This window comes from Carassius carassius, chromosome 9, assembly GCF_963082965.1.
Source record: "Carassius carassius chromosome 9, fCarCar2.1, whole genome shotgun sequence".
Lineage (NCBI taxonomy): Eukaryota > Metazoa > Chordata > Actinopteri > Cypriniformes > Cyprinidae > Carassius > Carassius carassius.
In genome coordinates this window covers 15294945-15322484 of record NC_081763.1, presented here as the reverse complement: position 1 = coordinate 15322484, position 27540 = coordinate 15294945, and the positions used below count along the sequence as shown (strand labels likewise).

At 37.0% G+C, this 27540-nt stretch overlaps 2 protein-coding genes across 2 annotated transcripts; one reads left to right on the top strand and one right to left on the bottom strand.

Moving 5' to 3' along the window:
• Positions 1 to 10187: 10187 nt before the first annotated feature.
• LOC132149064 (small ribosomal subunit protein uS8-like) lies at positions 10188 to 17897 on the bottom strand. The gene is made up of 5 exons (XM_059557976.1): positions 17765 to 17897; positions 17006 to 17143; positions 16690 to 16769; positions 12052 to 12137; positions 10188 to 10316 (listed from the first exon to the last, which is right to left on the bottom strand). Exons 1-5 carry the CDS (start codon positions 17859 to 17861, stop codon positions 10223 to 10225), a joined length of 495 nt encoding a protein of 164 aa, XP_059413959.1. The 5' UTR covers positions 17862 to 17897; the 3' UTR covers positions 10188 to 10222.
• A 2256-nt stretch (positions 17898 to 20153) lies between these two features.
• c9h17orf75 (chromosome 9 C17orf75 homolog) lies at positions 20154 to 26958 on the top strand. Its single transcript, XM_059557973.1, has 10 exons — positions 20154 to 20520; positions 20939 to 21013; positions 21326 to 21451; positions 24240 to 24368; positions 24515 to 24572; positions 24696 to 24815; positions 24918 to 24982; positions 25074 to 25213; positions 25300 to 25403; positions 25905 to 26958. The coding sequence occupies exons 1-10, from the start codon at positions 20372 to 20374 to the stop codon at positions 26121 to 26123; spliced, it is 1185 nt and encodes a 394-aa protein (XP_059413956.1). The 5' UTR covers positions 20154 to 20371; the 3' UTR covers positions 26124 to 26958.
• The last annotated feature ends 582 nt before the right edge of the window (positions 26959 to 27540 follow it).

The window sequence follows — 27540 nt, the reverse complement described above, 5'->3', positions numbered from 1 at the left end:
CACACACGGTTTAAAATCATTGGCTCCAGCTGCAAACTCAGTTGGTAGAGTAGAAACAAACGGGCTGGAAGGGAGTGTGCTGGGCGCTGCACGTCTGCCTGTGCCCTCAGCAGCTGCTCTTATACCTCTTCATGTGAAACAGTTCCACAACAATAGTCTCGCTTTCCCAACTCAAGCTAATGATAAACACACTGGCATCTGGGAGGTTTGATAGCAATTCCCAGCAGTGTCATCTGCAGAGATGTGGAGATGCCATGGGCGGCACTGAAGGAGACAGCAGCACAGAGATAACAGAACCAGCTGCTGAAGCACAGATCCTTCTTTGGGCTCACCTCTCTCTCTCAGAAAGGCCCGATCTGCGCAGTCAACCAGGCTTATGGTGCTGCAGAAAGATGTTCACAGAACGAAACCCAGTGAATACAGCATGCCGTGAAGGCACTGGGACCTTGGAAAAGCAATGTATCTTTTTATTTCTTTTTAAAAAGCCACCCACATTTGCTCTACTGAGACATATTATTGTGCATATTTTTTTAGAATTAAGTCTTTCTAAACATCACTGTTACTTTTGCTGAACTAACCCTAATCCCAAAGTATCAAACTTCACCTCATAACCCATAAATCTGTGATACAGACTTGAACAAATCTCAGATTATGGGGTTTGTTGAGTAACATTTTTTGGTGACTCACACAGAAGTTCACAATACATTAGTATACACAAATACACAATACATTAAATTAAGCCACAACAAAATATAACCCAAATGATTAAACTTCACAGCAAGACTTATCTCCCAAATGTGCTACAGGTATGAACGATATTCAAATTATGGGATTTGTTGATTAAACATGTAAAGTGAAAGTCTGTAATAGAGTTAATGGATGCAGTATCTATATTGACAGTAAACTGATGGTGGCACTACTGTTGGTGAAATTACTTTTTCATACTTTCAAGTCGGGCATTATTTATTACAACATGTCGGGAATTCAAGTTCATAAACAAAGCAAAATAATTTGATTTCAAACAGTAAACCCAAATAACCTGACCTGTGTTCAACATTAAATTTACATTTCTATTACTGATCTATTTATGGTATCCCACCTTTAAGTTTCTGTTATATATTATATAATCAATATAGATCAGTGTTTCTGCCATATTTAGACCGGCACGTCCATTTCTACATCAAAACTAGACATACATTTTTCCCAGTTGTAAATAGTAGTTCGCTTGGTCATCCATGTGCTCAGAACTAAGCAGAGCAACTGTCCCAAGTGGTCAGGGGCATATTCATTGTGTAAGCATATTCATTTTAGTTAGTTTAAATTTTTTGTGGCTTGGTAAATTGGTACATTTCATTATTTTGTGAATCTATGTGGCACCGAAGAGGCATGCTGATAATATTTGTAATGATCTAATTACACTATTCACCTGGTATATAACAGAAAAATAAAAAAACAAACAACCATATCTAGAGTAAGAAGTGGGCTCTTTTGACTTGGGCTAGTAAGAAAACACCTAGCAGCCATTCAGATCATTCGACCATCTTTTGCATATCGACTGCTAAAAACGGTTCCGAACACGCTAGCTTTGTGATGGCAACTGTTGAAGGAGTAAAATCCAACATCCATCCATCCACTTTCCAAACTTCATGTCCTAGGTAGGGTCATGGGGAAGAACCGACACGTTCCTGAGACGAAAAAAAAAATACAATACTAGTAGCTTATAAATTGGTAAAGAATATCAATCATCCCTGACTGATTATTTAGGCTGATCTTTCTTTGTGACCTTAGCTGATCAATCTCTCTCCTGTTTGCCTGCTGCCAAGGAGATGTGTGAATGAATAGGGAAAAATTACACTCTCCGAGACCCTGCTAATGAAGTCATGTCCCTCGGCCCAGCCAGCCAGTCAGCTTTTTAATTAGTAACTAATCATGTCAATACGGTACTCACCAATGAGAAGCGAGCCGGGCCTACACACACAAACCTGCCTAAGTCCCTGCGTCCTTCTTTCCCAGCGATAATATTTACTGACTCCTCTCCTTTGGGAGTTTGGGTTTAGATTACGTTAATTACTTGGGCCTTAGACGGCATTAGTGAAACGTGATCTCCAGTGTATCGGCTGTTCAGAACTGTTAGATTGTAAATATAAAACCATAGCACGCTAAAAGAGTTTAGAGTCCCTCGACTGTCTGAATGCAGAAGTAGAGGAAATGAAGTCAGAGCAGCTGCCGCCTGAGAGAATAAACACAAATACACAAACAGCCCCCAGGAGATACATCTGACACTGTGTGAACACATTCTTCCCTTCAGTCGTTCAGCTTTCACCCATGCGAGCAGGAGTGGAAAATGATGTACAGTGAATATGACTATTTTTGGAGAGGACCTTCAAATGAGACAGATTTGAAATTGAAAAGAATAAATGACATGCCTTCTGACTGGTCAGTCACATTCTGCTGTCAAATATTTTTGTATAATTACCTCTAAACTTTACAATTAAGTTAATTAAGGTTTACAGATCCAAGAATACAATGTTTTAAGCGAGAACACAATGTATCTATGGATTACAATATACTATATATCTCAACTTTTCATTCATAGCACATATTTAAGCAAAGATTTTAAATAAACTCATACTGTACTCTGTGGTCTCCGGGCTCACGGTGTCCCAGACACCAATATTTTATTGATTCAGAAAAGATGAATCACTGTCTGGCCAACTGAGATATCAGTATAACGAGAAAGGTTATGATCGTGATTTTTTAGTATACTATAGAACACTGTGTTTTTGTTGTTTGCTTTTTAGGATTTTTGGGACACAGAAAGGTGATGATTGCCATTAGACTTAACAATCAGATGTTGTGATAGATTGAACTGTCTGTCTCACTGAACTGTCTGTTTCTTCTAACATAATAAAATATTTTGGGCATGAATAGCAAGATTCCTGTTCTTGCTGTGATACTCATTCCTCTTAAAGATTCTGGCTCGTAAATAATTTCATCAATGGTTTTCTTTGAGAAATAAGCCTGCTTATTATTATATTTATTTATTTATTTACTGGTTAAACAGTTTAGAAGTTCAAACGTATGCCCACTTTAAAGGGACTGGATCAAACTATAAAAATAAAAAAAATCACCAGACTACACTGTACATGATGCAGTATGTTTTAGATTCATTAAAAACTGGCTTATATTAATTTGTTCCTGAACTGGACTACATTGTTTGTGCTGTATGTCTTAAGGTGTAGTCACATTAGTAAAAATGTTTGGGCACTAATGGTTTGTTGTCTGTTGTCACTGATGTAGATCTGTATGATCACGTGTTGTGATCTGTGCTTCATGAATTGATACACAACTGATGCTTGAAACTGGATCTTTGGATTCACCTGAAAAGAACCAGATCACAGGAGTGATTTGTGCAGGAATCAGACTTCACTGGTGCTGTGTTTCGTGCAATCCCATTCCACTGAGAGCGGAAAAAAAATGCACCAAAATCCATATAATTTAGTTCTATTTTTTTATAGAGCTGTTTCTCCATCAATATAACAATAATAAGAGGGATCGTGTCAACCAGTCATTTTCCCAAAATAAGCTCCTATACAAGACCTCTTCTCGGTGTAATTCAGCGTTAATGACCAGCTTACTGTACGCTATTCCTATATGCATTTTCTCACAATTATTTCACAGTTCTCCTTTTCAGCCACATAATTGTTCAGAAAGTTTATAATTACATATTTGCACAGCTATTAGATCCAGTTCACCCTCAGCCACTAATTATGCCAAAACAGCGCATGATGCCGTTTCCTAGCGTTTAATACAGATAGCTTACCTGAGGTCACCTGATTGACATTTTATTAATCAACATTTATTTATTCACCCGAATCTAAGACCAGCAGATGATCAACACTTCCAAGCCTCATTTTGGCCCACTTCGATATTACAAAGCTAATTCCGTTATCTATGGAATAATCTTAATTGGGGTTTTAAGTCTTTCAGACACAGCTAGAGAGCAATGCTACATGAGCTGTTAATATTAGGAACGCCGCTACTGCCCCCAAGCTGCACGCTGTAGAACTGCATCCTTCGGACGTCATGACATCGTGAAAAGTGCCACACTCTTTTCATGAATAAAATCATGGATAGTGTGTTATCATGATCCAGTTATCCCCTGCAGGTAAATGTAGTAACAACACTCTTTTTCATTGACGGATAAACAAAAAAGAAAGAAAAAATGTTAGCTGTGACTGTGATTAAGCATTCCACAGTTTAATAACAATGTAAATCTAGGTTTTTTATATTTTCATTGTTTAACAAATGTAATATACATTTATAACACTGCTCTGTGAGTGTTTCAAGCACAAAGGCTCAGGGAGGCTTGACATCAGTTTGATATATTTCTCTCTTCTGACCACCATAATCAATTTATCAATATTTTTTACTCTTTTGGAAAGTCGTAGAAACACTATAATGATTTTTTATCTGCAATTGCAGTAAGTGGGAATGCAAAAATTTGATTAAGTTAAGTTTAACCAGCTATAATGACTTCTGCTTATGAGAACCCTTAAAATGTGAATAGGGTCCATCCATTTCATTGCTCTAGTACCACTGCCACGTTTTATTGTAGAGGGTTCTTAAAGGGACAGTTCACTCAACAATTATAATTTCACATTTTACATCATACAGATCTGGGATGACATGAGAGTGAGTAAATGATGACCGAATGTTCATTTCGCAGTGTACTGTACGATTCATTTAAAAGAACAATTCAGTAGCCATGTTAGTGGAGGGTGAATTTGATTTAGGGAGACTATGATCAGTGTCTAAAAGAGATAAAGGCAAATGTAATGCTGGGATCTGCTCATAAAACAGCATCCTCTTGTTCTCTGTTCCTTTGAAACCGGTTGCATTTAGATGTTTTTCACAACTATGGACCACAAATGCCTTCTTCAAGGTAAAAATCCATCAAAGTCTTTGAGTGTTCGATGGCGAGAGGCTGTTTACTCACACACCTCTCCCAGAAAAACAACTCCTTACAAGCGTTTTCTGAAGTCCACAGAGCCACTCTGTTCAGCAGCCCTTGCAGTCAGCCCACGTCCTGAACATCACCTTGGGTCCAGACGGGCCCTCTGCCTCTGTAAACAGCTCTCCTCACAGCTCAGCCCAGCTCGCACTCATTGATTCTCACCTCCAGTATCATACCAAATGTCACCTCACATGGCTTCATTCATAAATAATGATAATTAGCTCCTGGTTTGGTTTCAACCTCTCTTAGATGAACAGGAGGGCCGGCTGCCCTTCGACTGCTATTGCGCTAATTGACTCATCAGCTCTGTGCTTGGCCTGGCCAAACCGGCCATTTAAGCTAATGCCTACAATATGGTTCTCTGACAGGCAGGAGGGCCAGCCTTCTGTCCTCTGCTCGGTCTCCACAGGACGCCTGCTCTCTTATCACACTCTGAGAGAGGCTGGGACTGCTATTCTAAATGGGATAAAGAGAAAACAGTGATTGACTGATTTATGTCTGACCTTTACAGGATTAGTTCACCCGACAATGAAAGTTCATGATTTATAAACCTGTATGACTTTCTTTTCTTCTGGGGAACACTATGAAATTCTGAATTATGTTCTATTTACAGCTTCAAAAATGACATAAAATCACTGTAAAAGTATCGTAAAAGAGTCTTTTGGAATCATACAGTAGCTCTGTGTGATCAAAGACTATAATGTAAGTCATTTCTCACTGATAATATGAATAATGACTAAATATTTTAGATTACACTAACGCAAACAGACTGAATCGGTCAGTAGAACTTAAACCTGTCAGATTTGTGAATAAATCATTCGGCTGGTTTTGTAAACTGGACAAAATGATTAATTGAAGATTGAATGGGACATGAACATGTCCAGGAGAACAAGCACATGACAAAATCTTTTTTGTTTGAAACTCATATGGGAAAAATATAAAGTTGAATAAATAATGATGTAACTTTAATTTTGGTAGAATTAAGTACTTAAAAGTCGGCAAGAAATTAAAATCCACTCTTATCTATTTTTTAAATGCATGTTATTTATCTTATTGTGAATGATTCATCCATCCATCCGTTTACTTTTTGTTTTTAATTTGAGCTTGTACATTTTAATCCAAATATCTTTGTGAAATGACAGACTACTCCCCATGCAAGAACATTATAAATTGTGGAAAGGAAAAGCTGCGTTCACCATGATTCGGTCTGTTGTCTTCTTAAACCTCTTCTTCCATTGGGACTCAGCAGTGAATAGAGGAATCATGGTCAGCTTCTACAATGAAGGTGTCAGGCAAGGCAACAAAGCTCCAAATTAGTGTTTTGCCGACAGCCTAGTTTTTTTCATGCCAGTTTCTTGTTTCCTTCGTTCTGAGTTTTGATAACTTTTCTTGATCATTTCTGTACTGCTGCTGAAAAGCACCTATTAGGACGTCTGAGATGGAGTGAGTGCTACAGCGCAGCCATCTATTTACAGTGCCTGTTTGTGCTCAAGCCCCAGGCTGCCCAACACTTTCTGTTTCTCGCTCTCTGTTGCATCGCTTTAATTACTAGTTGTGTTGTCACTGTCAGCAGGTTCTGTCTGTCTGCTACAATCTCCTCCTTTGTCTGGGGTTTCCTTGAAAATCCACCACGAGTCCTCCTATAATTTCTGTTCTATAGGGATCAAAGCAACAAGATATACCGCAATGCACCTAAACAGCATAGCATGCACAAGATTACATGTTACTAATATACCGTCATTTTAAAGATAGATGAGAAATTATACTCCGCAAATGAGTCATTTTACCATACATCCAATAGTTATTTGTATATGACATTTGGCCAGTGGTTATAGGTTGAAAACAGAAGGCACATGATGAGGCACTACTAATATAATTATAATGAGTATAATAATTTAAAAAAATTATATGGTACTACTGAACCATGGCATATTATTGCATTTAAATGTCTAGTATAGTATATGTTAACTGTATGAAAATAGTTTAAAAAGTATATTTTTTATGCTTTTTATATCAAATTTTTTAATGCTTTATTTTAAGTGAATAGAATGATGAAAAACAATTATATTGTTCTATAACCTGTTGTTTATTGTATACATGTAATATGACTTTTTTTTTAATAACTATACAAATAAGTTTAATAATTAAATAAAGAACTTTAGATACTCTTTGGCACTTGATGTGAATAGACTATTCATAGGTGATTAGTTTAGCATTTTTTGTAAGTTAAAGAGCCTTAAGATGAATGTTTAAGCAAACTGACCCATATTTTGGGATTTATTTTCAGGCAAAATGAAGAGTACTATGGATATCTTTAAGAGATCTCATGAAGGAGAGGCAACTAACTTCCTTGAAACATATGAAGGCTTCATTCTCGGTTAATAGCATGAGCAAACTTTTAAATTCATGTAAACATTAGCTTACGACTCTCAAGCTACATTTCCTTTGGTTCAGAATTTAACTACACAAGCTATGGTTTTGTTAGCATCATGTAGCTAATGTATGCACAGAGGATATGAATCAGGGAAATGTCACTTTAATCAAAGAGCACAAGTTTGATTAATGATGCAATTATGAACGTTAAATGGTGACTGATGTAATTTGAGTGGACCGTTCACCTTTACATCAGCAGGGCATTGTGAAAAACCATGAAAGCATCACAGAGGAGCCCAGTCAAAGGGACAATCACATAAACTGCTGCTTAATACAGCATCTGTGAGATTCAAAGCAATACCCATCAGCCCACAGAAAAGGTCCTGTCACACAGACACAAACGGCCAAATGGGGCTGAACACCCAACATCTAGTCATCAAATAAGCCCTTAGCCAGCAGGAGCAATGGCCTGGACCTGATTACTGTCTTCAGCAGAGAACACACGTCTGATATTACAGCTTCCATACTTGAAAGAAAAGTTATTATACATGCCCAAGAGGAAGAAAGGGTGGCTGGATTTAATACAAACTGGGTTGTTGCATATTACAAAGTCAGCGGCTTTGAAACGGTATGATTTCAGCCATGCTGAAACTTTTTCTTTAAAATAACTTATCCTGGAGAAGAACAGACCTCACAGCAAAGGCAGTTGAGAGGTATAGAAAAAGACAGAAACAAGAGTGATGTCTGTCCTTTGACTCCTCTCCTCCAGTATGCTGGTTGTCAAAGCGGGAAGGAGTCCGGCTGCTAGACAGAACAGATGTTGAGTGATGGGAGCTCAGGTCAAGATGGAAACCCTTGTCCTGTTCAATTATTGAGACATGCTACAACAAATGTGTTCACTAATGTTAATCTAGACCGTGTCTCTCAATTAATTAATTGTAGGCCTGTATATTCAACAGTGCGAGGAGGCAAAAACAAGGGGAGAGATTGTGCTGAACGGGGTGCTCGGGGCAAAAATGCGACTAAAATCAATACAAATTCAAAATTCAAGATATAGTGTCAAAACACTATAAATGTCAAAAAAAATTCCCTGTATTAGCTTTTCATTTTACATTTATAACATGATGGTTAAGCAATATAACACAAGTGCTGTTTTTACTAATATAAACACGATTGCTAATAGTGATTACATAAACAAGAGGTTAAAAGGTTAAGAGGTTTTAAAGTCTGAGCCTTTGTCAAGCTTGTCTTGATAAAATTGGATGAGACGCAGCTAATATTGTCTCTTTCTGCTCATTTTGCCAATGAAAATAGTTCCAAAAGAAGCCATAGCAGAACTTTTGCACGTCTTTTGGAACAAATAATGACTAATAATAATGATCAAAACAGTTTAATTTTATTTTTAAAAGTAATCTAACATTGATTTTAATTTACGTTTATATTTAAAATGTTGATCTCACAACTTTATTCATGCAAATCTAACAACACCATAGAGTCTTATTCTAAACGGATTTTTCAGAATTTGACATTAAACATGACACATTTAATAATGTTATAAAAAAATGCACCTGGAAAGAGGTTAAGGTAGCAAATATCGGCCCTTAAAGGGATAGTTCTTGTTGTCTTAGCTGTTGCTTCAAAATGCTTTTGTTTAGAAGTCTATCATTTGATTACTTAATGGTATAGTTGACTGTATCAGTGCTAGAATATATATTTTTTTTTGATAGTGAGAGAATTGTTAAACCAAGGCTGTGTGCAAGTAATTACATTTTCAGTTCATTGCATCAGACATAAGAACAGCAACATTATTGTTCTTGGTTTCAAGGAAATGGTCATAATAAACGACAAACGCCAAATCCAAAGAAGGGTTTTCATCTAGACAAGACCCTCGTGTCAAGAAACAAAGCTGAGAGCGTCCCCTGCTGGTAAATGAGTAAATGTACAACTGAAGATCCAGCAAAAAACAATGGTGATCTTTTACGAAGTCCGCTTATTTTCTTCATTAATGTTTGATCTTCATTAATCATAAAGTCAATGATGAAATGAGCTTGATAAGCACTAACATTCTAGATTTCTCTCGAACACAATCGAAAAAGACCATAATTCCCTGAGCTCTGAAAAGCTATTGTCAAGATTAATATTTATAGATCATAACCTCACACATTCATATATTTAAAAACTCCAAACAGTCCAAACACTGAAGCAAGGGGCAATCGGTTCACATTTGGACTTTCTCCACTCTCAAACACACTGTTTTGACAGTCTCTCTCCAAACCACAGTCCAGTCAAGATGAGCCATGAATACTCCAATAAAGAATGTGTATTTCCAATGTGAAGCCCATTAACACACTCCTTTCATTCCTCTTGCAGTTGCCAGACATGAAATATTGCCACTTGAGTTAAAGCCGAGCAAGTGATTGAAGTCACTGCATCTCTTCTGTCACAACCTCAGTTTCACAGAAACATGCTTTTCCCAGCAAACAGACATAAAACACTCAAACCTAAAATTCTAGCAGGAATGTTTTAAAGCCTCTGAACTGTAAACTGAAGCTTTTCATCTAGATCTGCATCATTTCACTGTTTGCTGTGTAATTTGTGTTATGACCACATCAATAGAGAAATTAAATATTACACTTTCAGACAAACTCAAGATGTGTCAATCACATCAAAGCTGACAGAACAATAGTTCCCCATAAAGAAATGCATCATGTTTCCTACGGTTTACATCTGCTCCTTTAGCTAGTCTGAATGAGAACATAGCATGTTAAGCATTAAGAAAGCAAAGCACACATACAACTTGTCTTCGACTCGGTTTATTTGATTTTACATGTTTTAGAAAAAGAACCCAAGGATTTTGCCTCCTGTGTGTTTTCGTCTGGCCTCCTCGTGGTCCATGATGCCAGCTGAGGTTGTCAAAACAATGAATCTGCGGAGAATAAAGAGACAAAGCATGACAAGGCTGTCCAAAATGCTGCTGCCCTTTGAAAGCATCTCACCTTAGGAGCTTCTGTTCTACATGGTTGTTATTTTCAAGATATTTAAAAAAAAAAAAAAACAAAGCAATAAAAAGGGATCATTTGTCACAAATATAGCAGCAATTTATGCTTTATCAAATTAACAACCTCCATTAAAAACATGGATTTTGATGCAAATGAGACAAAAAAGATTTCCTATAATGAACATTTTGTACACCAATTGCTCACCATAAAAGGCAAAAACTTGTAATCTATAGACTAGGGTTGTGCTGATAGACGATAGTATCGTGTATCGACGATAGAGATAGACAAGCAGATTTCTCTGTTGATAAGATGATATTAGGCTCATTTTCCTAATGTATTAGATTATAATAATAATTATTGTTTTTATTAGGCGGCTATTATAATTCGGCTATCAAACTGCCCAGCTATTTCACTTCAGCACCGCATTTCACTCACTCTCACACACACCGCAAGCGCAGGAGGATTAGAGCCTGTAGTCGCTAAAGTTGTCCGCTTTGATTTGGATAAGATATTAAATCCATGAAACTGAAAGAGATAGAAAATGAGTTGGTGTCCCACACATTTAATGGCTGGTAACACAGCAACGCGCTCTTCTCATTCATGATGCATCAGTTCAATTCTCCAAATATATGAATTTACCTGTTTTGAATACTTTTATATTTACCATGTTTGATTATGTCCAATATTAGTGTTAAACTGTTGGACTTTAAATGAAAGCTACTTTTGATTTTCACTGTTGACTGATTTTGCAGAACATTTAGACTGACAACTTCCGTGCACAGATGCGGCAAATGTCACAGGACGCGCGATATGACAGTTGCATCCGACTTTATATGAACTAGCTGTTTTAAATACAGTATTTTTATATTTAACGTTAGTTTATCAGTATGTTTTAAAGTATACTTTTTCGATTATTTGTGATTCCATAGGCTCTCTCTCGCGCACATGCGTGGTTTAAAACACCATATAGTTATGCTATGACAAGAACAAAGAGTCTCTCTCTTGCTCAACCCATGCATGAGAATATCGTGCATCATCGATCTCACGGGCTGATGATATGACGATTTGAAAAATTATCATATCGCCCAACACTACTACAGACATGACGTTTACTACAATAAGGTGACACACAGAGGAAACACCATGTACGGATACCATTTAAACTGAACTGAGATGATGACATCACTGAATTCAATGATGAACTGCTTTTAACTGTCATTTAGCATTGACACACCGTTTTCCTAATTAATGTTGTTCAGTTGCTTTGACAATCAGTTTTTTGTTTAAAGCGCTATATAAATAAAGGTGACTTGACAAAGCACTGCACATGCTGTTGATCTCTTTAATTTGGGAACACTAAACATACTTAATATTTTTATTCATCTAGACTTTTGCGGTCATGTAAGTAACCTAAAGCTATAAAGATTTGGGTTTAGCATTTCTACAGAAACCACAGTAAGCTGTAGCTGTCAGATATCTATATTCAATCATTACGGAGCATGCAGCTGATGTTAAAAAAAATCTCTGAAAATTTAGTACACACGACAAATCTGAACCCATCAGTATCTACTGTGAATGCAGAATGTAAAAAAAATAAATATTTGTAAAATGTTGATAAAACAGTGTTTAAAAAATTTCTGGTAGACACTGGCAATTACTCACCCGAACTGTCTGGATGGAAGAAGGTTGTTCTGCCACTTCTCCAGATCCTTCAACTGCACATCGAACCGTGGGCTGATGACGCCACACTGCATCACAGATAAAATATTCAGAGATCCGTTGAGTGCTTGATGCACATAAAATGTCTGTATTTAAAGACAGAGTGCACCTGCATCCCACCATTTTCTAGCTATTATGGACAAATGTTTGCTAGCACTTCATGTTACTGCCCCTGTCAGATGAACTGCTTGTTGTAATTACTCATTTTTAAGTTGCTTTGGATAAAAGCACCTGCTAAATGAATAAATGTATTGTAAATGTAAAAAGATTCCTTTAAAACCAGCTGTGCCTTTCGCCTTTTAGTCTGTCAGCTGAGACTACAAATCACAAAAGATTCTTCAATGCATTGTGATTTTCTCTTTAATTCTGAGCTTATATTTTACTCATATGTACAATGGTGTGCGCTGGAGACAGCCGTATTCTGCTTGCTGCCCATTACATAAAAACACACACAACATCCATTAAGTGTATAATGTGTTATGGTTAAAGCGGGTAATCACAGGCTTCGTTGCATAGGATATACACAGAGAAATTAATTAGTTTGGTATTTCAGTATTTTCCAAATCCAGTATCATTTATGCCATTTGGAATGCGGTTATAATAATCGGAATACCGATTATTTTTCACTTCCTCTCTTATTTAAAATTTTGGCATCAAAATGGGTAGTATTTTGATGTTTTAAGTTGGCAAAGTTCAAAAACACCCGAACACCAAAATTATACTAGCAGTTTTATTTTAAATTAAATACATATTTATCCTTTATTGTAACAGACTTTGATTAATCTTCTAATTTGTTTTTGTATACATGAATTTTTTTTTTGCAAGTTTAGAAAGCACAGAGTTCTTCAGATTTAAAGTTTGTTAGTTTATTAAATACTCCCCAAAAAGGTAGTGGTACAAAAGTGTGCAATATTTTGTCTTTTGTTATTAGATCAGCATTAAAGTGCAGACAGCAGCGCTAGGATTAGACAACAGACATTATACAGGTACATCTCAAATTAGAATGTTGTGGAAAAGTTAATTTCAGTAATTCAACTGAAACTGTGAAAGTAGTTTACTAACTAAATTCAATGCACACAGACTGAAGTAGTTTAAGTTTTTGGTTCTTTTAATTGTGATGAATTTGGCTCACCTTTAACAAAAACCCACCAATTCACTATCTCAACAAATTAGAATATGACGACATGCCAATCAGCTAATCAACTCAAAACACCTGCAAAGGTTTCCTGAGCCTTCAAAATGGTTTCTCAGTTTGGTTCACTAGGCTACACAATCATGGGGAAGACTGCTGATCTGACAGTTGTCCAGAAGACAAACATTAGCCGCGTTTCCAGCGCAGTAACTTTACCCAGGAACTAGGGACTTTGGGCCAGTACTCTGTGTGTTGCCACTGCAGGAACCAGGAACTAAAAGTTCCGGGTAAAAAAAAATGCCCCTCAGAGAGTCCCTGCTGGCCAAGTAGTACTTTTTCAAAGTTCCGGATATTTCGGGGGCGGGACTTGGGCACTAAACATGCTGATTGTTTGGGTTTACGCAGCATTGTGATTTCGACCACCATTTATTCAGATCATTTTCAAAATATTACTCTTATTGTGTCATGAAATGTAATTTTAAATGATTTCGTGCGAGAATGTAATTGTTTAAAACTCAAATCTGTGGTTTATTTATAAAGACAGCACCTATTTAAAAATGTTTTTTGCCGATCTCGGAGACTGTGTGCTCCAAGCGATCAGCGGGAGCTCAGTAATCATGTATCCGCTGAGAAGCAGCCTCACCTCGGCTAGACATTCTGATGTGTGCCGCTGGCTCTGATGTCTCTTTAGTGGTTAAACATACAATATAATTAGTTTTTGGTAAATCTTAAAGGTAATCTTTGGTCTGTATTCAATTTATCTATATTTAAATTGAATTTATTTGTTAATAAATGCACTTTAAAGGTGTTTCATAAGTGCTTTTGTTTAGTTTTTGCATGGTGTGTTAAGTTATTATTCATTTTGCAATAAAGATGTGTGTAATACAAGCGAGTGTCTTATTGTTTTGTGTATTTTTATTAAGAATAAAATAAATTAACCCATGATTAATTCAAACAAATGCTACTGAATTGCCGCTAATTAAAGTGAAAGTAAATTGAGACGTGTGCACGTCTGCACGACCGCATCTTCGGCCTCCCGAAATCCCCGACACGCAACCCCGGTGACACCGGGATTACCGGTTTTTTTACACGTCGATTAACCGGTGAAAAAATTCGTCACCAAAACATCCCTACCCAGTGGTCCAAAGTCCTCTTTTCAGATGAGAGCGAGATTTGTATTTCATTTGGAAACCAAGGTCCTAGAGTCTGGAAGGGTGGAGAAACTCATAGCCCAAGTTACTTGAAGTCCAGTGTTACATTTCCACAGTCTGTGATGATTTGGGGTGCAATGTCATCTGCTGGTGTTGGTCCATTGTGTTTTTTGAAAACCAAAGTCACTGCACCCGTTTACCAAGAAATATTGGAGCACTTCATGCTTCCTTCTGCAGACCAGCTTTTTGAAGATGCTGATTTCATTTTCCAGCAGGATTTGGCACCTGCCCACACTGCCAAATGCACCAAAAGTTGGTTAAATGACATTGGTGTTGGTGTGCTTGACTGGCCAGCAAACCTGAACCCCGTATAGAATCTATGGGCCATTTTCAAGAGGAAAATGAGAAACGAGACCAAAAAATGGAGATGAGCTGAAGGCCACTGTCAAAGAAACCTGGGCTTCCAGACCACCTCAGCAGTGCCACAAACTGATCACCTCCATTCCACGCCGAATTGAGGCAGTAATTCATGCAAAAGGAGCCCCTACCAAGTATTGAGTACATGTACAGTAAATGAACATACTTTCCAGAAGGCCAACAATTCGCTAAAAAATTTTATTGGTCTTATGAAGTATTCTAATTTGTTGAGATAGTGAATTGGTGGGTTATTGATAAATGTGAGCCAAAATCATCACAGTTAAAAGAACCAAAGACTTAAACTACTTCACAGTCTGTGTGCATTGAATTTATTTAATATACGAGTTTAACAATTTTAGTTGAATTACTGAAATGAATTTTTCCTCAACATTCTACTTTATTTAGATGCACCTGTATAGCTCAGTGCCTTCGCGCAGTTAAACTGTTTGTTATATCTGCATTTTTCCTTACACAGCTGATATGCCAATGGTTGTAGATTGAGGGAAAAAAACTAATTGAGGAAAAAACTGACGATAAATATCAGTGGCCGATACATCGGTGCGTCTCTAGTAAAGACAGTCAGTTATGTTTTAAGTAGAGGACAAAACATCTAATTTGTTAAAACAGATCTGTGCATTAGTGTGAATGCAGCCTTATTTAGCCTGTGTTAGACTTGCCACTGTCAAAAATACAATTAGTAATTTAGTTTATATTTGTTTGTATGTTTTGAAGCTATATTTCGTCAGTTATAAATGACATGCAATTGTTTAGATTACCTTTTAATTTTTTTATTTGAAAAAAGAAAAACTTGGAATTATATTAAAAAGTACTAAAACAGTCAGGTGCCTTATTTTAAATCACAAATGTTATGAAGTAGAAAGGTTTGTTTGTGGATCGCTGAATTTCCACATTTTATTTGAACAAAAATGCACAAATAAATCCGATACATCTGATATAAGTCAGTAAAAAATTGTTGATGAAAAATAATTTTGGAATCAAATGACTTTTTAAAATCGTTCTAAAATAGGAACCAAATAGTGATCCACTATACTACAGATTCAGGTTTCTACGTATTCTGTAGCTTATTGTAAATAAAGACATCGGTGTGGAGTTTTTATGTTCTCTCTGTGTTTACTTTTTTAATATTATTACTGTGAAGTGAAATGAATGAATAGCCTCTCTTTGCGCTGACACAAAGACCTCATAGCAAAGTTATTCATAGTGGAGTTTGTGGTCACCAGGATCAATGGCACAGATAAACTTTATTTTTAGCATAATCCTGGCCTGTCCCTGTTCTCTTGGCTGTATAGCAGGCTCATAATTGTATGGCTGTGGTCTGTTATTAGAGTATGAATAAACATTTACAATTCTCTCAGCGTCCGAATGGTCATTGCAATCCAAAGTTTTCCTGTTGCTATAATTGACTGCACTCCCTCCCGTTACATCACTTATGGTTTTCAATTCAGATGCGGAGATAAAATGTTCTCTCAAAAACGACTCCAGAAGCCTCAAGTAGCGTATTTATAAGTATATTTTTTAAAAAATCTAGTTCCTACATAATTTTTCTATACATACCTACTCTCACTGGGTCTCTAACCTGCAACATGCACTTAAAAGATTCCCACCCCTATTAAATATACTAGTAATACAACATAAGTTTATAATGTACTTAATATTTTCATTCCACAGTAGCTATTTAATAAAAGCAATAAAGCACTCCAGGTTGTTCTTCAATGCAAATATACATAGTAGATTATGATCTATCCGGCTAAGAACACGCTTTAGCTGTCACTAATTGCACAACACTGTACAAGTCTCTTAGACTTTCTGGTGTAATTTTAGACATGTACTGTTAACATCCAAGTTGATTAAACCACTTACCTTGTTCAGCCTCCCTGTGAGATTGACTACAATTTTCCCGGCTCTGTGATCATCAATGATCTCAAATTCGCCAATGTAACCTGCAAAAGACCACACAACGAGATTGAAAATGTCGTCAGTCATTCATTCACTCTCAGCTGTCATTCTGGCTAACATCGCTCAGGTTCAACAGAAGTCAACTGTGTAGGTTTGCAACAACATTGGATTGAATATACATGTAAGACAGACCAATTCATGCTTTTCATAACACACAAGAGCAGAAAGCAGGGATTCTTGTGTCAAACTCACACTCTGAAATGCTCAGGAACTCACTCACCGTGCTTCATCATCACAGTAAGAAAGCGCACTATGACTTTAGAGCAGGGCCTGAGGAGAACCTGGCGTTTTCCACGTTTCTCTGCATTGTTGATGCTTTTCAGCGCATCGGCGAGAACGTTCATGCGCACCATGATGCCTGCGGAGGAGGAAAAACACGTGATTTCTCTCATATATATATATATATATATATATATATTATAGTTCACATATCCGTTACATAGCCCAAACTTATCACTGGCACAGGCCAAGCGATACTTTAAAGCCAGGTACATATCGAAAAACGGATGTATAAAAAAAAATTTAAATTACGTTTTCTTGGAAACTGAAACAAATGTTTAGAAGGCGAAACTGTAGTTATTCAATTGCTTCAAAACTGTGCGTTACGATTCACGTTCTGGCGGTGCATTTAAGTTAGCCAGTTAAGCTATCGGAGTTTGTTTTGACCTTAAACCTTCCTCTTTCATAATAACGTATATTTCTGATTAAAATGAGGCACCGGACTGCTCGAGTACTTTGGTTTGACTCAGGTTATTCCCGTCCGTCCCTCAGAGACACGGACAGACGCTGCTGAACGCTGGAGAGGTTTGGACATCAGGGTAATATATACGTTCATATGAGCATGAGTGACCAAATGAGTCCCAAACCTGGCGCTTAGGCTGCTCATACACATATATTTCGGTCTAAATGTGGATGATACACAACGATGTCCGTGATTTAAAACAGATTATACAAGCATTGTAGCGATCCTGGATCTTACCAGTTCTGCAATATGGCGGAAAGAGGAAGGAAGAGGGGCGCGCGGCGCGATTAGAGAAAAATGTAGTCTCGTGAGAACAGAAGGACGCTGCAGTCATCTGTATGACTGCCACCTTCTTGTTTGGAGCGTCTCGTGACAGCAGAAACATCTCTACATGTTCATTCACTCGAACTAGAGAATATTTACATAGCATTCATCAGTGCTTTCTTGTTGCCTTTCTCCCTTTCTAATCCTTGTATAATCCAGTAGTCAGTCTCTAACTGTACTGTTCATTGCAACGCATTGTTTCCAGTCTCACTACACCCGACCTGACCCCTAACTTTTCACTTCTGTTTATGAAATTATTATATTCATTAATATTCACCATTCATTTTTAGTAAATTTTGTATTTCCATACTCTTTGATCCTTAAATTTTTCTTTTAAGGCCGGATTTAACTTTTGGTAAAAAAAATTATTATTATTATTATTCCATTCTAATGAATTTTATTATATTCTACATATTTTACTATATTTTTATTCAATCTATGTATATACTACATATATATATATAGGGAAAACGTTAGGAGAAAATTAGCCTGAATGCAATATAAGTCGCCTTGGATAAAAGCATCTGCTAAATGCATAAATTTATTAATTTTATATATGTTTGTGACAAAATCTTCCTGAAAATATTTATTTTAATTTATTTATATAATTAATTTTTCTTTTCTATTTTTTTGTCCCGTCTATTAAAATTTTTGGTTATGGTCCCATTTTCTATCACTCTAAGGAGGATTGAATGCCTCTTTAAATTCCACACAGAGAGACAAAAAAGTTACAACACATGCATACCATCTGTCTATCTATCTATCATAAAAATCGACCAAACTTGATCAATGCACAATTGTTTATTATTTCAGATCATGCTTTTAATCTCAACAGATTATTCTGTGTAGTACAAAAAGAGAAACTACGCTTAAGGTAAAAAAAATCAATAAAATGAATGTCTTGATATCAGAGTAAGCAGTGTTAGGGTTAACAAGTCTATCATTGACAGATGGTTATATAGATGTGCAGTACAGTAGACACATCTGGTCAGAGTCTAGGGTGCATGTCCATTTAGCTGGTTCTTCAGCAGGAGATCCATGTAGGCTCCCTCTATCAGGTCCTCCTCTTTCACTCCCAGGTCCAGCATGAGCTGATTAGCGATGGACACTCCTTCTTCTCTGCTCTGCTGCTCTTTCATCACCACCTCCAGCTCCATGAAGTGCCCCAGGCCCTCCACACAATCAACATGCACCCTGGTTTGTCCCACCATGTACAGCCTCCTCTCTTTCTTCACCTGCCCCACTTGACCCAGTGCATCCGTCAGAACCGTGACAAGCCCCTGTGGGTCGTTGGTAGGGGTTATCGAGTAATTTGACAGCTTTGGTCCTTCTGTATCTGGCCTCTCATAGAAGATCAACTGTCCTGTCCCATCCTGGAAGTCCCTGAGTTTCAGGCGTCCTGCGGGAACTTTGAAAAACGTGTCCTGCTGACGGATGACAGTCCCGTCCGAACCGCTCAGCTCCTTTGCACGCTGCGTGAGATAAGGCAAGTCACGTAAAACTGCTTTTATTTCTACATTTGACGGCATGTTTAAAAGTTATGCCGATTACAGTAACGCACTATAATGTAATTTGGTATAGAGCTGCAGTGCAAATCTTGTGCTCGTGATGTTTGGCGCGCTTGACGCAAACCTCTACAGCGCATGCGTAGTAGTGAATCCACTTTGATTCATCCAAGTGACTCGGATCTTTTGAAACTGCTCACGAAAAAGAACCAATCACATCGTGTGACATCATTACGGCAAGTTGTGGCAACAGTCTTTGTGCTATTTTAAAACATACTGTCATCTTTTTTTAATGTACTTAAATGTTCGAAACCTAAATGTTATTGGAGTTATCTGTATTATATATTTTGTTCACATAACATTCATTTAAAAAAGATATTTTGGGGGTTATTTCATTCAATGATTCGTTACAAATACGTATGTCGACCAAAACGCCTTTTTGTACTTTATTACAATTTTCGTGTCTACATATTTATTAAAGACAAATCATTATTGAATTATTATTTATTATTAAAAGAGTGTTTAAATATCAAAAACGTTTGTCACACAAATGACAACAAAACATTTCCCCTCCAGCTGGCTGGGAATTACTGTATAAAGTGGCCTAATAATAATAAATTGGTTTCAAACTTCTTACATTATTAACATACATCAAATAAGTTGCTATGCCACTAAGCCAAGTCACTTTCATTGTACCTAAAACTCACCCTGGACTGGTGGTGTGATGAAAATACGAGTCAGTGCATTAGAGCGAACAAAAATGACTCGTTCACTTAAAAGATTCATTCAAAACATCGATTCGTTTCGTTCACAATTACAGCGCATGCGTACCAGTATCGCTGTAACTACGACTTTAGTTAAATGTCACGTAGCATTTAAATAGATTTTTAAACTAAATAGTTACACGGCTTCAGTGCGTTAACAACTTTGGGACTGACATTTATTAATTATCGGAATTGCACGTAATCCGTAGCAGATATCAGTGTCGCTCGTCTTCTTTTGGCTCTGTAGAGTCATGTTTACATCCCAGACCTCTTCCTTCCAGGAGTCCATAGACGTGGATGAAAGGGATGCAGACTTCGATAACGAAGAGATCGCAGGATACAGCCCAAAAATACAGCAGAGTAACAGCTACTATGCCATATACTACTACCAGAACACAAGGTGCAGTGGTTTCCACATGTAACTGCCATGCATTAGGTAACGTTATGCTAAGGAGGCTTTCCAAATGCTGGATCCTTTACAAAATTCTAGTTGTTTTAGGAATAATTTGCACTTTTATCCCGGATATTAAGGAGTATATGAGATGCAAGCTTGCATAGTTAGGTCTAGCTAGTCTTTTGTATTTTTCTAGGTAATATTAACAATTCATTTGAATTAATTTAATTTAATTTAATTTGAAGCATAGTTCATAATAGTGGTTTAGCCCAATGAAATCATATGACTGTATTTTGGATGAGTAACATAGTATATAGACATTGTAAAACACCATGCATGGCCATGTAGGCCAGTGAGAATCTTGGGAGATCTTAACATATTAATAATGGTTCTGAAATATTAAACCCATTATCAAACTACCCAGATCTGAGGCTTCTGGAGAGAGTGTGGCCTGGAGCCAGAGGAGGTCAGACTCAACCACAAGTCAGGAAGACTTTAGGTAAAAAGGGTCCAATCCGTCATTTTTCAGTCATTTCAGTCCCGTGGCTTTCAGTGTTCAGCTTCAATCAAAAAAACGCTCAGGATTCTGCGTCTTTTCACGGCTTTTCATCATGTTGGTTGCACACATCATTCATAGTCATTGAACTAATCTGTCTAACGTCAGACTGTGTAACATATTTCTGTTGGATTGTATCTCTGTTAGGTGCCGCTGGTGAACATCATTGCTTCATTGACTGCTTATCTGTCCAATTGTTCACTCTGTCCTTCCTTGTTGATATTCTAGTTTAACACATGTTTTCCACTCTTAAAGTTTGATGCTGTTGGACGCCAGCTTGCCCCCAGAGGCCGAGCCGGAGCTACGAAGCTACATCTCCCGCAGGCTGAGCAAGGGCGCTTTGCTCGGGGGCATGGGGAACATTGCCACGGTGGAGCTAAGGTACAACATATCAGTGTTGTTATTGTTTAAAGGGTTAGTTCGCCCAATTTGCAAAATTATGTCATTAATAACTTACCTAGAGCTGAAACAACGAATCGATTTAATCGATTAAAATCGATTATTAAAATAGTTGTCAACTAATTTAGTCATCGATTCGTTGCTAAATAACTTTTATTTGCCGTAAGCAGCTCATTTCGTGCATATTTCAAATCTGCGTGGACCAAAGTGTGGCAGTAATGAGCCACCGGAGGTTTTACTCAGCCAGTACAACAGGAGAAGTAGCGAATAGCCAATAGCTGGCCTCGTGTTATGACACGTGCTTCCCGAACAGCGTCTTTGCAGCATTCAGCATGATGTGGGAGTAATTTACTTTGAGCCATCAAAAAAGAAGAGTAACCTGTAAACTCTGCACTACTGAACTGTTTAAGGGGACGTTCACATATCGCGTCTTTTGCGCGCTCAAGTTCGTTATTTCCAACACCGCACCGCATCGAGTTAAAAACATTTCAACTTTTCAGAATGCGGCAAGCGCACCGCGGGTCATGTGACAAGAACTAACCAATCAGCTTCATCCTTTCCCGTAACAACGTTAAAAGCTCAGCCAAGATGAAGGAACAGCTGATCATAGCTGTATATGGATTCCCATTTTGAAATAAATTTAGTAGCAGAGCTACTGCAAGCGATTTTTTGAGCTGCAAATCCATTTATCCTTTGCTGAAATTTCCGCGTCTTCAAGGAGAGAGCACGTCACGGTTGCTTAGCAAAGGCAGACGCCTCAGGGGCGCTTCTGCCCGAGCGCTTTGGAAAGGAGGAGAAAGCGGTGCGCCTAGCGTTTTCCACGCGTTTTTAGGCGCGATTTGTGAACGGCCCCTAAGACTTTCATTTGTGCAGATTCTCCAGTACAATGTTGTTTGCAAATGTTTAGTCGTAAAAGCTGATAACATTGGTTTTTAACAGTTAACATTTAAAGCTTTACAAACATGTTCTGTGATAAGTTTGTCGTTTACCAGTTCATAATTCAGTCGTGCAGCCTAATTATGACTGAATGAGAGAGGTAAATGTTTAAAGATATTTGAAATGCACTTTTTTTCTAAGTATTCACTGCTCTTTTTCACACAGCAGGTTTTTTTATGTGTCCAATTTTTTTCTCTCTTAAAATTCTCTTAAAAATCTATGCTGAAGGATAAAGATCATTTATTAATAATTTACTTGGGGACAAAATGGAAAAAACTAAAATACAAGTACATAAACCGATTAATCGATTAATCGTAAAAATAATCAACAGATTAATCGATTACCAAAATAATCGTTAGTTGCAGCCCTAAACTTAGCCTCATGTTGTTCCAAACCCGTAAGACCTCTGTTTATTTTTGGAACACTTTAAGATATTTTTTTTAGATTTAGTCTCAGCTCGGTGTTCATCTTCAGTTCTCTCTTCACAGCAGTTCAGTCAGTGTACTGTTTGAGTAAATGCATTACTCCGGGATATTGGTTTGTTTGAACTCAGAGGGAGTGTCAGCCACATTAAAAAAGTTAACAGCTTAAGTCATTTGTGGATTAATGCGTATTGGAGACGCGAACCGTTTAAAACGATTCAGTTCGATTTGGTGAACTGGTTCTAAAAGATCCGGTTACATCGAATGATTCGTTCGCGAACCAGATATCACAAACTGCTTTGTTTTGAACTGTCTTACAACAGACACGGAAGAGAAGACAATTCTGAATAAAGTCGTAGTTTTTGCTATTTTTGGACCAAAATGTATTTTCGATGCTTCAAAAAATTCTTACTGATGTCACATGGACTACTTTGATGATGTTTTTCTTACCTTTCTGGACATGGACAGTATACCGTACACAGCTTCAATGGAGGGACTGAGAGCTCTCGGACTAAATCTAAAATATCTTAAACTCTGTTCCGAAGATAAATGGAGGTCTTACTGGTTTGGAACGACATGAGTCATTAATGACATAATTTTCATTTTTGGGTGAACTATCCCTTTTAGACCCCCTGTGGTGGAAATCGAGTGTGTAACATTATTTACATAAATTATTTACATAATAATAAATAAGCAAAGCGTTTCTACCTTAGGATGTTGATTTTTAGACTGTCGCTTCCTGAAATGATGAAGGTTTGTGTAACAGCAACACATGATTAGCTGTTTGATAACATATTCAAGCCAAAAGCTAATGATATCCGAAGTTGCAGAGAGCAATACATAAAATTCTGATACACTGACTTATAGCCGACCCTGGATAAAGCGCTCTTCATCTTCTTTTCCTGAATCAGTTTTTTCATTCAAACATATATAGCTGAATTATTCCAGTATCCTAGTGGGAGTGAGTGATTGAGTTTAGACTGGGAGTAATTTGCATATTTGTGGTTCCTTGTACACGAAATGAGGTAGTTTCACAAATTATTGACTTGAATAATAAAAAATGAAAAATCTAACATTTAAATGAAAAATATAAAATGATAGTTGGAAATGTTGCTTTTGGCAACTAACTGAAATAAGTCATTTTAATTTGACTACTAAATCTAAAAAATAAAAATACATTTGAGCTGAATAGAAATATAAAAAAAATTACAAGCACATGGCAAAATTACTAAAAATCAAAAACGTAAAATATCACAATGAAAGCTAATTCAAAATTTCAAAGTAAATAATAGTATATAAATAGTGCTAAAATTAACAATGCATCATATCGAGCAAGCTAAAGAGTATAATATAAATAACGTAGTATTAATATATTTGCATGACTTAAGTGATTGAGTGTTTGTGTTTTGAAGCGTCCCTGAGCAAGCGCTGGGCTGTTACTGCTGTCTGCTGGAGCAGGAGAAATCTCCAGAACAGCCTGAGGCCGACGGCAACGGCTGGGTGGTCTGTCTCCTCGGAGGATCAGAGAAGGGCCTAAATCTATATCCTTAAACCACAAACGACTGACAATTAAACTGTAGGAAAAATAGCATTGTGCACTAAAGAATGAAGTGATATCAAATCTTTGTATTCAAACATATTACTCTCTTAATAGGATATGTGAAACATTTTCTTTAACCCTGCAAACGTTTAGAATTGAACTAGACAAGTACGTCCAGGGTCTCCAGGGCTGTTTGACTCTAGAGGTGAGGACAGTTTTTGCCACTGACAGTGGAAATAATCATGTTAAAACCTGGCCAGTGTTTTGAAGTTCTGTCTGCTAGCACACAGCTTTTTATATGCATTTGCTGTAAATTTTTTGGCAACAGATGCAGAATTTGGAGACCGAAGTCAGGCCCTACCTGAACCGCTGGTATGAAGAGTCAGTTATGCACATTCACAGAGTGGTTCAGCTGCTGCAGACGAACGTCGGCTACCTTCTGCATGCTGTAAGAAACCACTGCTGTCTAGATCAGATACGTTTTATAAAATCATAATTGAAAGCAATAATATACTGTATTATATGAAATGGAACTACTTCTCTTCTGCAGGCTTTGAGTCACAAGCTTTTCGAGGTCACAGGGGCAGATGAGAAGACAAAAGCAGATATAGCAAGGTAAGTGCAACAACATTATATTAATAGCTGCTACATTTTTACAGTTTTAAAAACTGATAGCCACTACAACTTTGATTGATTGTCTTGTTAGATTTATCAAAGCAGCAAGCCTGCAGGGTCTGGTTCAGGAAGACAGCACTGCAGCCTCCCTCTGTAAGGCCATTTCAGAGGACTCTCACAGCAGCCTGATCATCGACTGCTCCACCAGCCCACCTACACTCACCAACAGAGGTCAGCAGCAGCACCATCACCTCCACTAAATGCACAGACTTTCAGAAATGTCTTATTTTGATAATGTTGTGTTGGTATCTCTGCAGTCAGTAACCGATTCTGCGATGACTGGATCCAGGCCTTCCTCAATGCTGCTGAGCGCTTTAACCCTTTCCTTCTCCGCCAAATCCTGGAGAACTTTAAACTTAAGGTTAATTTGCTTCTGATTAAGTATTACTAGGTTACTACTAATAATAGTAACCTATTATCCAGACAATACATTTAACAGTTGTATGGCATTCACTGATTTGTGATGCTTACTTATTTTACTTATATATATATATATATATATATATATATATATATATATAATATTATTATTATTAAAAAAAAATTGCCTTTAACATAACATTTCTGAAAAAGTTATGTTAACCTTGTTACTTGAACATTTAAAATTCTGTCATCATTTCATTTAACCCCATATTTTTCCAAACCTGTATGAATTTCTTTCTTTTGCTGAACACTAAGATAATATTTTTTTTAAGAATGTTGATAACCAAACAGGGTTCATTCCCATTGACTTCTATAGTTTTTTTAGTTTTTTTGCTCCATGCAATGGAAGTCAATGGGAACAGATTAAAAATGGTGACATTCGGAAATGCCAATTCATAATTTTGACTGTCTTTAACATGCACAATGATTCTCCATGCAGGCCATTCAGGACATGAACCACCTGAAGCGCTTCATCCGCCAGGCTGAAATGAGCCACTACGCTCTGTTCCACTGCTGTCTGTTCCTGCAGAGCTGTGGGAACGGGGACGTCCTGCTCCAGAATGCACGGGCCGAGCACAGCAGCCTTCCTGAGGCCTGTGGAGTCATAACTGTGCTGGAGGAGTTCCTCGGGGAACATGCACACGGATCACTGTACTGACACCACAGGGATTCATAAACTCACCTATCTGAGAGCACCTAGGGAGCAGATGCCCAGAACTCCAGTTTAACACCCATAATCATAGCAGTGGGTTTGACAAACTTGAATTAAAATACTAAGTATAGCAGGAGGTATATCTTTGTGTGTAGTAGAGGTTCAACAGCAAAGGTTGAAGATTATGCTGTGCTTAAATATTCTAAACTAAATAGATCCTATGAAATCGACCAATGAAAAATACCTGTGTGATCAAACTTTATTTGAATAATTTTTCTCAGTAATGTGTATATATTAACACAATACTGTTTATATGTGATTCAAGAATGTAGTCTCTATTGTGTAGCAGTCATTGTTTTGAAGATGTGATTTTTAAAACAGACAGTCCTTTACATTTATTGAAATTAATTAGGAAGCTAGTCACATAATCATGAAGCTCTGCACAACCCAATAGCCTGTTAACAGTCTACTATAATCTACTGTACCATGACCTGCATGGCATATTTTGTTTAAATTTTAAGTTCCTAATTTGATCATATTCTATTCTTTTAGTCTTGATTCCTATAATAATAATTTATTTGATTTATGTTCTTGTTTGCTATTTCAGAATGTTTCTTACCAAAGACAAAATATCTGATAATGATAAAACTGGGTGTAGCGGTTGAAAATCACAGAATTGTGAGAAAAATATCCCTTAAACGTATTGATCTAGTTGTAAATGGTGATAATGTGTATAAGTATCATGATTTATGGTTTGACATGACCGTACTGTAAATAATTTGTTCCAGGAACATTTTATTTGTGTGAATTTGTACGAATTAAAGAAATGTTCAACACTGTGCATTGATTCGCTGTTAATACACCTAACCTTGATTCTTGAATTTTAAATAACATTGTAATTTAGCGCAGGAAAAGTTGTAGTTTTTATTCTGTTTTAATGAATCCACTTTAATCCAGACATAATCTGCCTGTCAAATACACATGTAGGTCTCATTGTTGCTGGGGCAGGTGTTATTTTAACAGGATTTCAAACAGATTTAGCATTAGACTTGGATAGAGTTCACAATAATTTATTACCAGGTTCAGTGTATCACAGGAGGACAACATAATTGCAAACTGTAACATCTTCACCATAAACCTATTCTGTATATTTTGTAATACAATAGGCTGCATATGTCTACAATTAATTGAATTTTACTGAAAGTCACCAGCCAAATAATGAAATATATATATATATATATAGGCAAATATCACTAAAGGAAATATCACTAAATAACAATATATGTTGTACTTCTATTAAATTGGTTATGTGTACCTACAGAGTTTAAATATGTAAAGTAAAAAGTCTTGAAAAAATATGATTTAACATACCAAGGTTAAATAAAACAACATTATAATCCATTTGCTGTATACAAAACCACAC